Genomic DNA, 14,906 nt, shown 5'->3' with positions numbered 1-14,906 from the left:
CACCACCACCACAGTTCAGAAGGGCAGCAGCAGTTCAGTGGTAGAGTTCTGGCCATGTGGGAGAACCGGTCTGATTCTGGCCATTATACCTCAATCAGCCAGTGGAGGCTTGCATGTGTCATTGTTTGCACACAGTTTTCAGTGGAGCTCCCAGACTAGGAAGACAAGCCTATCCATCTACTTCCAAAACACAAAAAATCAGCCAGTGAAAACCTTAGGGATCTGAGCAATCTGCTTCTGCTGTGTATGGGGACACCGTGAGTCAGGGGTCAAGTCTACAGCAGCTAGTGACACCAAGACAGTTAGTGCCAACGAGGCTGTGCGTATCCATGTGATCATAAGCTGAAGATGTCAGCACTGATCCTGTAGGCCTGCTCAAAATGCTTTTTTAAAAAAGCAGGACATTCAAGGCCAGTGCTAACCTACATGACCCCTTTCTGCAAAGGAGGCAATGAGCATTACCTTTCCATGGCCCCTGCTTGAAGAAGGTCACACAACCTGATTCCAGCTCTAGTCACCCTCCTGCACAAACACCTGGTAAGCAGAACAACCTACAACTGTAACCAACAACCCTGGAGTAGCCCCTGACTTCTCTCTTCTTGCACCTGACCCCATCCTTTAGAAACTAAGCCTCCCACCTGCCACTCCTGCTGGCCACCACATCCCCAAGAGGTCCAGTGGCACCTCATATGGCTGCATTCTCTCCTCCCCACTCCACAATTCAGATCCTAGGAAAAGGCAATCATTCCTAGCAAACAGGACTTGCCCACATCTTGCTCTGTACAAGTTACGTAGTCTAGCTAATCAATGTCTCCAACCAAACCAAACCAAACCCACTGCCATCAAAGTGATTCCAACACTACAGAGAGAAGACCCTAGAGGACAGAACAGAACCGCCCCCCAGGGTTTCTGAAGCTGTGAGATTCATTGAAGCAGACTGCTACAGCTTTCTACTGTGGGGCAACTGGCAAATTAGAAGGGACAACCTCTTGGTTGGCAGCTGAGCCCTTTACCCACTGTGCCACCAGGGTTCCCATAGTCACTTCCTCTCTAAGTACACCGCCCCCCCTTTTTTACTCTTTCAAGATTAGACCATTCTCAAAGCATCCATGTAACTGCTTTCTAGGAATCAAATCAATGCCCTGGAATGACCAGGGTCTTTGAGACACTGCTGATTCCCCGTTTCCTCTGCACCCACCCTTAGGCTCCCATCTCAAATCCTCATCATTGAGGGCCTGGGTGCCTGGGTGCCCCTGTCCAGTGTCCTGCCTGAGGTCTCTCATTTCATGACAAGCCCATCCTTCTGAACACCCACCTCAGCACTGTCACTCTCTCAGGTGTGAGGACATGTGTGGGCCTCTGATATTTCTTATAAAATTACATCTTCTACTTAACCCACAGAAGAGAGCAAAGCTCCCAGACTGGTGCTGTGTGGTCTCTGTAACAGAGCTGAAGCTCCGTGTTCCCAGTCCTACTGCCCACAGCGCCCTGTGTGCTCCTCCATACCTGGGCCCATCATCTGGACGGCAGGTCCTTCCCTCTCTCCACCAATCCAGATTCTCCCTGGAGAAGATGCCTTCCCTCGGGTTTTGCTATCCAAATTCTGCTCCTGCCTCCCAGTGTCCACAGCACCTACTGTTGGCAGTGGTTGATGTCAAGCTGATGCCAACTCATGGCAAACCCATGTGTGCAGAGGAGAACTGTCCTGTAGAGTTTCCAAGAAGGGGCCTTTTGATAGTATTTCTGAGGCTGCTCTGGGTGGGTCTGAACTGGTAACCTTTTGGTTAGTAGTTAAGTGCTTAACCATTTGCACCACTGCAGGCCATGCTCCCCACAGCACGTCATGGAGGTTATAATGAATAGTGGCAGCCAACACCCCTCCCAAACAACACCCTGGGTGGGAGCAAGTGCTTGTCATCCACATGGAAGCGAAGGGGACAGAGTCCGTCTTCCTGGAACCCACTGAAAAATGCACTGCTGCTGAGTCGATTCCAACTCAGAGGGACTCTAAGGGGAATGGTGGTGGTGGTGGTGGTGGTGGTAAGTATCAACGAGTCAGTTCCAACTCAAAGTAACCCTGTATAGGGTTTCCAAGGAGAAGCTGGTGAACCAGCGACCTTGGGGTCCAGCTCATTAACCTGCAGTGCCACACTGCTCTAAAGAGTTTCTGAGACTATAAAGCCTTATCTTGCTCCCAAGGCGTGATGGGTGGATTTGAACTGCCGACATTACAGTGAGCAATGCAATGCTTAACTCACGGCACCACCACGGCCCCTACCTCTTGGCATTGCCATCCAGAAAGCAGATCCGTGGCCTCTCTCCAGGGACTCGGAATCCTGAAGAAGTGTCACTAGTCAAGTGTGGAAAAGAGGGATCCACCACTGCTGGGCTCAGCCCACCTGAGTGTCCGAGATGCCTGACTAGGTTCCATCCCGGGTCCTCCAGCCACACCCAGACCCTTACAGTTCTATGAAAGCCTTTCAAAGGATGTATTTGGGGTTAAGAGAAGCAGAAGCCGTTTCTGGTGCTCCACAGGGCCACCTCAGGTACTTCTCTGGGTGTGTCTATCTCAGCTCCTGTGAGAAAAGAGTCTGCTCCCTCATCGACACTCTAAGAAGCCTTCAGACACCAGTCAGCTTGCCAAGTGGAGCTGCTGATCAATTACAGCTTTGTTGCTGTCATTGTAAGGTGCTGTCAAGTCAACTTAGACTCTGATGTGACAGAGTGGAACTGCTCTACAGGGTTTTCTGGACTCCAGCAGACACACTGGGTGGATTCAAACCGCCAACCTCCCAGTCAGCAGCTGAGCACTTAAATATTGTGCCACCAGGGGACCTTAAATTATAGCTAGCAAGTAGTCATTTGCATGTCATCAGGTCTTTCCAAAGAAAGATCAGTACAAATTCTAAGGTCAGGCCAAAAAACAAAAAACAAAAATTCATTTTCTTATCTCAATTTAACCAGCACCAACAAAATGAGTATCTAGAAAAGGAAAGTATGATGTTCGTTTCTCTCCGTGGTTAATATGGTCCTTCTGGATGTAGATATGAAAGACAGGCATAGGGTGGACCTAATACAGCCACACAGCAGTTGGTTATTTGTCCCCTCGAGCTCAGTGAGAGATACGCCTGAGCTAGGGAGTCCAATGGACCTGAATGGATCTGCTCTGTCTAGAAGCTTCCTCCAAGAACCGCTCTCTGACAAGAGCACTTACTAAGCAGGAAATAACTCAGGAGCAGAATCACAGAAAGCAAAGTTTAATGCTAGAAAATTCTGGCAGAAGCCATGTCACAAAACTCAACATACTTGTACTGAACACCGTCTCCTGAGGCTGTCCTTTGGTGCCATTTGCTGCTTGAGAATAAACAGTGGCCTTGTACCGTGAGCCGGACTTTAACCCAGCGAGCCAGACTTCTGTGTCCCAGGTCCCCAGATGAGGGGCGAAGTCTGTGGATTTACAGCTGAATAATGGTTCCTCTGCAGTCCTCCTCTCTGTGTTGTTGGCTTGTGTGTCAAACACAAAAGGCAAAGACATTTAACTGCAACAGAAACACAGCCCCCATCTTCCCTGATTCCTACCCCACCCAGATGATACATCAGAAAATGCCCACAGTCAGCACTCCACGAAATATCTGCCCCCTTCCTCGCCAGCCTTAAAGGGCCCTGACTCTTGGCAGATATTTTGCTCCATCCACTTACCCCAGGTAAAAACCATCCGTTACCACTGAGTTGATTCCAACTCAGGGAGAACCCATGTGTGTCAGAGTAGAACTATGCTCCATAGGGGTTTGAGATTTTGGGGGGCGGAAATAAGATTGCCAAGGACGCTCTTCGAAGGTACCTCTGAGTAGACTTGAACTGTCAGCCTTTCAATTAGCAAGCGAGTTAACCAGTTGTACTACCACTATCCCTACCCCAGGGGGCAGTACATACACTAGTGATTCTCCTACTCAACCATTTCAGACCACTTGTCCTTCTTCTGGGACACCATCTTCCGAGCCCCGCTCTGAACATGTGTTCCCAGCTATAGTGACATGATTCCAATCTGGCTAATGGGTTTCACTCAAAGCACTTTCCCGCTGGACCAGACCCCTGCCAATGAGGGCAAGTGTGGCTGTGAGACAGGGGACTAGAGGTGGACATTCCTCCTGAGCTATATGGAAAAGCAGGGAGAGGAAGCAACAGCAGGGAGACTAACACAAACCAAGAACCTGCTCTTTCAGTCTGAGCCATTTACAGCCTGGTTTCTGGCACCTGCCTTCAAGAATCCTAACACCCACACTGTAGCTCTGTTTCCTTGAGTGGAAAATGGGATCAAGACTCATCCTTCTCAACTCACAGACTTGATTCATTGAAAGTACTATGAAACCTGCACATGACTTTCCCAATGTCAGCGCCGAAGTCACCTATTGGACATGCCTGCTGTTCAGATCTTTTCTCAAGGATGTGCTACGTTACACCAGTTGCCCTGCATGGGTTAAAACACCTGTCATGTATTCAGTTGACGATAAAATCCTAAAGGGCCGATCTGTACTCCAGACTACAAAACACGTCAAGGCCCATTTCTATTCTGAGCTCCAAAGTGCTCACTGTTCCTTCCTTTCTCATTCAAGGATGGGAACAAATTAAAATGTGGAGGGAGTAAACACTAGGACAGTCTACAAATATAAAAACACAATTTGTAAAAATATTTATTTACTCAGTGTCAATTCCAGTAAGAGGGGTGGATAGGAAGAGGAACCTCACTACCACCAAGGAAGAAGAGCCAGAGGTGGAACATGGCCTTTGGGCCCATAGTCCCTGTAATGAGAACCTCCTAGACCCAGGAAGCAACAACGAAAGGTTGGTCCAGGACCGGGCAGTGTTTCGTTCTGTTGTGCATAGGGTCGCCACGAGGCGGTGTCAACTCGACGGCACCTAACAACAACAACAATAAAGACCCAGGAGACAGGAAGAGAGAATTCTAACACCAAAGACTTCTTGCACAAGATGGCAAGAAGCAACAGCAGAGCACGGTGGCTACCACGGGGTACCTCTTGGCACTTGGTGGAGCTAGGCTCACACCAACACAGAGAGTGAGAGAGTTGAGTGCTTCAAGCCAAGGCTTACTGGAGGAGACCTACTGGAGAAGAGCTTTATAACACTTGCCCAAGCAGGGCAGAGACCCAGTCAGGCCAACCCAAGAGGCCCAAGAGACCTGAGAGGTCAAGGGTTAAAGGGCCAGGAAGAAGCCTGCTAGTGGCCAAGGCTGAGACAGGGGATGGGACACCAAGCTGTCCTGACCAAAGAACTGTATCCCGAGTCATTCCTGAATGTGTTAACTGTCCCCAGGAAACTCCATGAGTAGTATGGTCTCTAAGTTTTATATGGCCAGGGCAATAATGATTAAACCCGGCAGAGGAGTAGAGAGTACCATAGGAGGGATGGCTGGTGTAGGAACTGGTTAAAAATTCGAGAGAGGAACGGGCAAAAAGGCAGATATCTGCCTTGGACTGTTGATTCTCTCTCCTTCCCCCATAGAGTTAAACAAGGAGTTGCCACCATGCCACATTTCCCTTTTTTTTCCTTTTTTTTTTAATGGAAGTACGTTTTTATTACTCACCTATGCCACCTTCTAGGTCTCTCTGGGTTTCAGTGGATACTAGAGGAAATATGGTGACATTGCATTGAGTCCCTGGTTTCAAGTCCTTAGTAATGACCACTATGTCTTGAGACAACTCCTTCTGGCTTCCAGCGGCTTCAAGGAGCAACTGGCAGCTGACAGTGTCATTACCACTGGTCCAGGTGAGAGCAGCCTCCGTGTTCCCCAGGAAGGTGACATTAAGACCCGAGACTGGATTGGGCTCTATGATAGAAGCACAAACTGGGCGTTAATGCAACAAGACATTTGCAGTCCCCTTCCGTTAAAAATGACTAGTGTCAATGATGTTTCATTGTGACGCATTCTAAATATATCCTTTATACCAGAGTCCACGGTATTTCTATCATTTTACATGGAAAAGGATACCGAAAAAAGAATAAATATTGTGACATAAAATGGTAAGTTTTGCTTTATGTAAAGGGAGAAAGTTATCTGGCCCACGACCCCAGAGGTCACCTTATTAAACGTTAAAACCTATGTGCTATATAATCATATATATGGCTCTACAGGATAAGCACTGGACTGCTAAATGCAGGGTCGGTGGTTTAAACTCACCAGCGCTCCTTGGAAACCCTATACAGAGTCCCCATGAGTCTAAACCAACTCAACGGCACTTAACAACAACCATGTGCTGTATAATCATATATGTAACTCTTTAAACTTATAGTTCTGCCTTAACCGGTAGCTAACCTAAGGGAACAGCTTGTCTTCTTATTTGACACAATTGAATCTAGGTGGCCAGGCTCACGGAAACACTTGAAGTCTGTTCTTTCAGAAAGCAATTAAAGCTTAATGGGCATGTCCTGTTTCCACGACTACTCAGTTCTAACAACCACGGCTCATGGATGAAATCGTCTTAGTAAGGTTCCTATGTAAGCTCTGATCATGTAGGAGCACATACAACTAACTCTCTTATGACAGTTATATATTCTGACACAATCATCAACCAAAGAAAAATTGGGGTTCAAAGTTCCTGAACCAAAGTAAAAGTATCCTGAAAATCTTAATTAGATCCCTAATTTACTTAATAATGATGTGCTACCTAACTTTTTTTTTTTTTTAAGTTGTCTATGAAATTTGCATTGGGAGTTCTGGTGATGCTATAGGATAAGCACTACTAACAGTAAAGTTGGCAGTTCAAACCCACCAGCCACTCCTCGGGAGAATGCTACAGCTGTCTGCTCCCATGAAGACTGATGATCTTGGAAACCTTTTATAGTGCCGCTATGAACTTCTGGGGAACTTCTGGTATGACGCTGTAGGATCAGCACTGAGCTGCAAACCACAAGGTTGGAAGTTCAAACCCACCAACCACTCCTCAGACAACCCAGACCAGGTCACTATGAACCAGAATTGATTCCACAACACTTAACAACAACAGCATGATGAGTCGGAAGTCACTTGGCAACAGTGAGTTTGGAAGCACACATTACAGGCTCAGTAAGCTGTCATCGGTGAACTCTGCTCTGACAAGGTCAAGCCCTCAGAGACATTCTGTGGAGTAAGGACACCTGGCTCATGTTTGGGTGCCACCTGGCATATCACCACCACTTATGTTTCCTACTGGCACCAACAGTGAGTCATCTTGTCTCATCACCATTTCAAACTTCTGGGTTCTTGTACATCCTAACTTCTTGTGATAGTTATCAAGTTTTGTGTCAACTTGACTGGGCCAGGATTCTCAGTGGCTTGAAAGCTGCGCTGTAGTTCTCTTCCATGTGAGATTAACATAACACCATCAACTCTATGATGAACTCTGCCATGAACAGCCAATCTACTGACAGGAAGTTTCCTCCAGGTGTGACCTGCTTCCAGCACATGGGGCACTCAGGTGAAACTTGCTTGCTCTCATCTGGGCCTGGATCTTGCATCTCTCTGGCTCATCCTCCAGCCTTCAGTTAGCGGCCTGCTCTATTACCTGCCAAACCTGGGAGTCGTCAGCAGTCTGCCTTCGTACCTTCCGGACCTGCCTGCCTGCCGGTTGACCTGACGATCTTGGTTCATCAGCCCTGCAGCTACTTGAGTCAGAAGCCTCCAGCCTGACATCTGACCCCCAGACTTGGAACTGACCACCCCTACAACTGTGTGACCCATTTCCTTGATATAAAGCTCTTTTTGTATGTGCAAATATCAGCTTCACTGGCTTAGCTTCTCCAGAGAACCCAACCTAAGGCACTTCTATCTTCTCTGTCCTTTCTTCTACTTCCTGCTCTCTTTCACAATTCAATATAGCAAGTGTGCATGTGTGTTCCCGCTCTCTAAAACTATGCTCTGAGAAGTTCCAGAAGCTTCTAGAATTGCGATACCCAACCCCCACCCCCACCCCCACGGCTCCTATCTCTCTTTTGTTCTTGTAGTTAAGTGTCGTCAAGTCAGTTCCGACTCATAAAGACCCTGTGTCAGGTTTCCAAGGAACAGCTGGTGGGTTTGAACTGCCAACCTTTTGGTTCGCAGTCCAGTGCTGATCCTACAGTGCCCCACCAGAAGCCCTATCTCTCTTGAGTTCCTTTTATTTGTTGAATTGATTTTCAAAAGGAGTCTCTCCAGTTGACGGTTTACATGTGTTGTGTTGTTTTGGTTTTTTGTTTGCTTTTTGCTTTTCAGTATTTAATAAAATGAACATGCATTAACGAATGGTTATAAAAATGTTTTAAAGATTTTTCTTTGGATAATTAAAAGGAAAACCTAATGTTCCTCAATTCTATTGACTTCCCTTAATAATACTCACCATTTCACTGAAAATACCGTCTATTGACTTACCAGTTTCCTGGTCAACTGTATGAGGTGTTCCTTGCGTTCCATTTGGTCCTTGTGGAAATATTTCAAAATGATACAGAGTCCCAGGGTTTAAGCTATCAATGGTAATGTTATGGTCACTAGTAGTGGTTGTTTTATTCCGAGGTTCTCCAGCTCCATCCCACGTGGTCACGATCTTAAAGGACGGCACGCCATTGCTACGCCAACCCAAGCCAATTTCCCCTGTGCCGACTCTTGTCACTTGAAAAACAGAGACTGGGCCAGGGACTATGGGAAGAAAATGAATGACCAGGTTAAGAATCGATGTCTTTAGTAGGTGCTACGCTTTTGTTAAAGTTAATGGTATTATCTGGGAATGTTTACGGTTGGACAATATGAGCTTAGACAATGTCATTGAATTAAATGTGGAGACTGTTGACATAGCAAATGTTGTTATCTACATATTTGCCACAATTAAAAAATAAAATTCTTAGCAAACCAGAAAAAAAACAAAAAGAAAGAAAATAATAATCTTCTTCTCCAGAAGAGAGAGATGACAAAATTTCAAAAAATATTTACACCGGAATTAATTTCAAATTTTGGACAACTGATCTTTCTTTTTCTGCTTTGTATTGCCACCTATAATGGACGTCACTCAGAAACTGGGTTTCTGACCATCCAGAGGAAACCTGGTCACAGGGAAGGCAGAGGTTACAGGCTTCAAAGTCATCTCCAAGAAATGAGACCCCCACGGTCAAGGCTCAAGCTCTGGAATAGAACCTTGATTGTTGCTGGCTACTTCATCTTGAACATATAACTAAACCACCCAGAGCTGTCACGCAAGGAGGTGTGGCAGAGGCTACTGCTGATCCCCAAAATCCATTCTCCCCTTTTTCCTTAGTCACAAGATTCCCAGTTTTGAAATGGGGTTACTAGCTATAGGACTGGTAAAGGGAAAAAAGACTACATTTCCTAGACTCCCGTCAGATAGATGCAGCCACTTGACCAAGTTCTAAACAACAGAACGTGGCCACGGCAGACAAGCACACTTCCTGCTGCCCTTTCCCCTTCCTGGAGTTGGAATGTGGATGTGACAATAGTGTGCAGGCCACCATCTTGGGTAATAATGGAGACACAACATGCTGAGGATGGTGGATTCCGGAAGCCTTTGTGACGCTATCCAGGGTAGGTTCACAATGAACTCAATCTGGCCCTGGCTTTTGGGTGACTTTTTCCACTGCAGAGGCTGAGGCGCTAAAATGTGCATTTCTCAGAGTTCCTATGGTTCTGGATGCAATTTAGACCCAAGCAACAAGAGGTCTTCCTCAAATTGTGAAAGGTGTAAGTGGGCCAGAGACATTGCTGGACAGCACAGCCAGGAGGCCGCAGAGGGTCCTGTGAGCACCATTCCACGATCCAGTCATTCCCTCTCCGTGAGTGCAGAGAGCTGGAACAGGAAGCATGTGTCCTCTGCTGGTGTCCTTTCTCAGGGCTGGCCTGGCTCTCGAGCCAACACTGGGTGGGCTGCATCCTCCCAACCCAGGTTCCCAGCTGGGACATGTTCTCCTGGAGCCAACGGCTACAACAGAGGCTTCCTAATTCCTAGCCTGTTGACCGTGCCAGAGACGGGGATGGCCCAGGTGGGCCACTTTGGTAGCATTGGTCTGGGAGACATTTCTGGAGATCCAACCCAAAGCCTGCTCCAGCCTTTCCAAGGATTCCATAAACCCTTAACTCCTGGGATTATGTCTTTCATCTGAAAACAGCCCATGGTTTTTGGCCAACACTCATCTGCTTAACACTGGGCTGCTTTAACTTGAAAGAGAACAAAGTCCTGATTTGTTTAAGTCACTGCTGCTTGAGGTTTTGAATACCCACAGCTGAACCTAAACCCAAAAACTCAAGCCAGTGCCATCAAGTCAATTCTGACTCATAATGACCCTATATAAGGTTTCCAAGACTAAATCTTTACAGAAGCAGACAGACTCAGATATCTTCCTCAGTTCAGCCGGTGGGTTTGAACCACAAACCTTGCGGTTAGTAGCCCAATGCCTAACCCATAGTGCCACCAGGGCTTCTCAGCTTAATCTAATCCTAACTAATGTAGTGATTAAACAGTAAAAGAGCCAACAGTGAAGAAGTCAAAGCAAAGCCCATTCTCCCAAAGAGCTCATCTAGAAGACATCTGTAAGAATGTTAAGATGTATAAGCTGGAAAGGAACAGTTTCGTAAGTAAAAGATCCACGTGGGGCAAGCCCTGACTCCTAAATCAGACCCTCCTGGGTGCAGGTCCTGCTCAGTCATTTGCTGACTCAGTTCAGTGGGTAAACTGCTCAGTTATGCTGGGCTATTTTCTCATCTGTAAAAAGGGAATCCTAATAATATGAAAAGCATTGCGATTACATGCAAAGCTTTAGGCACAGTGCTAAACGCATGGCTGATCTCTAGTACAGTTATTCCATCATATTCCTGTGCTACTTCTTATTGTTGTTGTTGTTGTTGTTGTTCGGTGCTAACACATTGGTTTCAACTCCTAGCAGCCCCATCGACAATAGAATGGCACACTGCTCAGTTCTGTACCCTCCTCACAGTCTGCATCCACTGTACCAACCATCTTATTGCAGGTCTTCTCCTTTTCACTGTTCTTCTCCAGGGACTGGTCCTCCTGAGAGCATATCCAAAGTATGTGAGATCAAGTCTTGCCTTCTTCTCTTTAAGAGGCATTGTAGCTGTACTTCTTCCAAGACAGTTTAATTCATTCTTCTGGAAGCCCGTTGTATATTCAATATTCATAATTCAAATGCATCCAGTCTTACTTATTCATTGTTAAGCTTTCACATGCATATGACGTGACTGAAAATACCATGGCTTGTGTTGGGACCAACTTAATCACCAAAGAGGCATTTTTGCTTTTTAACACTCTAAAGAGGTCCTTTGCAGGAGATCTGTCCCATGCAATAGCTGCTTTATTTCTTGACTGATTCTTTCATGAGCATTGATTTTTTTGGATCCAAGTAAAATGAAAGGCTTGACAACTTCAATCTTTTCTCCATTTATCATGATGTTGTTTATTGGTTCAATTATAAGGATTCCTGTTTCCTTTTATTGAGATGCAATCCATGCTGCAGGCTGTAGTTCTTGACCTTCATCAGTTAAATATTTCAAGTCCTTCATTTTCACCAAACAAGATTATGTCATCAGCACATCATAGGTTGACTTTCTCCAATCCAGATACTGTGTTCTTCTTCATATATAGTCCAGCTTCTGATGTATACTTAGCATGTGGACTGAATGAGTATGGTCAGAGGATACAACCCTGATGCCTACTTTTCTGATTTCAAATCATACACTACCTCCTTGATAGGTTCAACAAACATCTCCTGGTCTATGTACAGGTTCTATGTGCAAATATGGCATTACTGCTTTGTTTTAAAATTATTATGCCGTCTTTGGAACAGAGAGTTTTCATTTGCCACCTGTTGTATTTTTAAGGGCACTGACACAAAGCAAAGACTGAGACGTAGCCTTGTCAGTGATGACAACATAATGGCGGCATCCAGGAGACAAGGGGGTGTGGAAGTCCAGATGCCTTTTGTCTCCATGTGCAAATTTGCTCTAGGTCTCCACCACAAGCACCAGAGGTCTAAACCCACCCCTCTCCTTTATCAGGAGTGGCCCACACCACCTCTCTCAACCTTGGCTTTCTCATGCATAAAATAAGTTTAATGCCAACCAAGGTTAGGCAGAAGGCGTGAACTCACGAGTGTACACTTGGAGAAAGTCGGCCGTGCCTTCAGAACCACCATCTTGTAAAAGATGCACGGTGATGTTGTATAATGTGCTCGGTGTGAGTCCAGAGATGACCACAGGGGTCTCAGTGAATGTGAGATTGAAGGCGCTGGTCTGCCCCACAACTTGTATTTTGTAGGACAAATCAGCATCGCTGATTTCCCAGGTCAGGGTCACACTTGTGGCACTGACATTTACAACTTGGATGCCAAGAATCTGACTTTCAGAATCTGTGAAGACAGAAATGGAGTTAAAAAGTACAAGAACAGTCAAGCCAGAGAGACTGTCATTAGGCAGTTGTTCATCCTTCCTCTACCTGTTGAACCACAGCTAGAAGTGTGTGTGGGTCCCAGGAAAAGTCAGCTCTCCTCAGTCGGTGAAGCAAACTTGGCCGACTACAACGGCACAGTTACGCTTTGTTCTTTTTGTGGGCTGGCTTTTCTGCACAAGCTTTGTATAATTACTGTTATTAACTGAGATTTGCCTCATTAGGCGGTTTCAACAAGGCCTGCCCCCTTTGTATGGTACTGTGAAAACAGTATCATTGTCCACACGGTTCACAGGCTTTAGGATTTCACCCGTCAGGGGGTGGGGGAAAAGTCTCCGAAGCTACCAATTTTTTTTTTCCCAAAACATACACTTTTACACAATGGAAAACAAACAAACAACTATCATCATCCTTATTTCGTAAAGAAATGTTCTATCATCCCCCACACCTCCACACACACACACACAAAATAGTAAGGATGTAATTCCAGAATGGACCAAATACATTTTGCTTACTATGAAAAACTTACTATCACGGCTTTATTTTATTTTTCTCATTTTACTACGGGGACTAAAGAGACCGGTGCCAGTCAGCAGCTAGGACACAGCCCTCCACATGAAAGCAAACTATACAGGAGGCTACATTTGCTTTTCCAAAAGTTACATAAACCCTACACACCATTTTAAAAGCCACGGGCAATGTAAGTACATACTTACGGTATAGCAACACAAAAAACAAATATAAATCATATGGTATTTTAGTTTCAGCATTAAAAAAAATCACTATAGATTTAGATTGTCAGGGTCAAATCACAGAAAATACAAATATTGTTATCAGCCAGGGTAGCATAATTGACTGATTTGTTCTTTCTTTCATTTGAAGTCCCCCACTTCCACCCCGGAGTCCTGGTATGGGGCCACAGGATAAGCATTCAACCACAAAGTTGGTTTGAACCGCAGGGTCAGCGGTTCAAACTCACCAGCTCACCAGCTGCTCCTCAGAAACCCTACACAGGGTCTCTATGAGTCAGAACCAACTCCAAAGCATTTAACAATAACACTCCCATACCAATTCTAAAGAAAAACCAGAAACTAAGTCGGTTTTAACAAATGTGTATTTTCTGTGATTTTCCCATTGCTGGACATGCTGCTCTGCATCCACCAGGGGGCAGCAGAGAATGACACACGGAAAGAAAGGAACAATGGTACTTACAGTCACCTGCACACAGGATCTGTAACAGAAAAAGAAAACGGAAGTCAGCAGATTCAGCCAGCCACGGAAAATGCAAATCGGGGGTGGGTTGAGGATTTAATAGTGGGGGTAGTGTGTTAACTTGTGCATCGGGCAAAGCCCTGCTGACCTGGGCCCGACTGGCCTGCATCCAGACATCAGGGCATAAATGACATGGATTGAGGGTAAGCATAGGTCACAATCATAAACAATAGACTGTCTCCATTGAATGGAAGCCCACTGCTCTTCTGCTACCCAGTGTCCTTCCTCACAGACCCCCTAGGGCAGCTCCCTCTGATCAGCACCCAGTAGAAGCTAAAGGACACAGAAGCAGAGACCAAAGAGCCCAGGGGTCAGAAGAAAGGGAAGTGGACCATCACCCCCCTCACTCTCCAGAACCATTTTCACATCAAAGACAACAGGGTATAAAGCCAGGTGTGCCTCAGGAAACATCCACTGGGTTTAGGGTTTTCATTGTGCAAAAACTCATCTTCTTTCTGTCCCTAGAGGGCAGTAATTCATTATTATATTTTAATTGTATGGCAAATGGCTTTGGAAAGAGTGAATGTTTGAACAGAAAGGGTTTTCAGACTGTTTCGTTGGCAGGTCCTCAAATCTGAGGTCTTTAGATGCCTGGGAGGGTCCTCAAAGATATTCATTGTGACCGACCAATTATTTCCCCCATTTAAAAAGCCTAAAATATACGTTGTACATTTTAGTGTTTCATATGCACACCATTTTGTTTTACAGGAGTTTTCAAAGAAGGAGCCTTGGAGAAAATCTCCAACCTCCCATCAATCTCCTACAACGGCCCAACCGGTCTCTCTCTCCGGCCTCCATTGTCCCCTCACACCCTTCGCACTCTTGACAGATGTTGATGCCCCTAATACAGTCTTTACATATTTAACTCCCTCCTCCATATGCTCTTCCCTATTCATTCCTGTGGTGGCGTCTAAAATGACCTCTTTTCAGCAAGTCCTTCCCCTAACCAACTGACAGAAATGCCTTCTCTGGGTCTCCTTCCCATCACTGAGCAATTCCCTCCCTCCCCCTAGTCTGTCCACAGAACAAAGACAGTGTCTGTGCCCCTATGCCCAGAAGGGTGCACACAGAAGGTGCTCTATAAATACACACAGAATTAAAGAATGTCTTGTCGATATGGAGATCCCCAAGGCCCAGAAGGGAAAGGACTTGCCCCAGGCCCCACAGTGACTCCAAGGTAAAGGTCAGCTGATCCAAGGG

The 14,906-nt window shown here is 45.9% G+C and overlaps 1 protein-coding gene across 1 annotated transcript in view; it reads right to left on the bottom strand.

Annotated features, from left to right (window-relative positions):
- The window catches only part of PTPRJ (protein tyrosine phosphatase, receptor type, J), a 198,864-nt gene that overhangs the window by 31,637 nt on the left and 152,321 nt on the right, over nucleotides 1–14,906 (bottom strand). The window contains exons 2-3 of the mRNA XM_006865134.1: nucleotides 5,603–5,845; nucleotides 3,307–3,447 (exon numbers count right to left, since the gene is read on the bottom strand). Of these exons, the coding sequence (XP_006865196.1) occupies nucleotides 3,307–3,447; nucleotides 5,603–5,845 (384 nt within the window). The remainder of the gene's footprint in view (nucleotides 1–3,306; nucleotides 3,448–5,602; nucleotides 5,846–14,906) is intronic.

The sequence above is a fragment of the Chrysochloris asiatica genome, unplaced genomic scaffold (assembly GCF_000296735.1).
Source record: "Chrysochloris asiatica unplaced genomic scaffold, ChrAsi1.0 scaffold00075, whole genome shotgun sequence".
Taxonomy (NCBI): Eukaryota; Metazoa; Chordata; class Mammalia; order Afrosoricida; family Chrysochloridae; genus Chrysochloris; species Chrysochloris asiatica.
The sequence above is the reverse complement of the archived record's forward strand: the minus strand, read 5'-3'. Positions and strand labels throughout refer to the sequence as shown.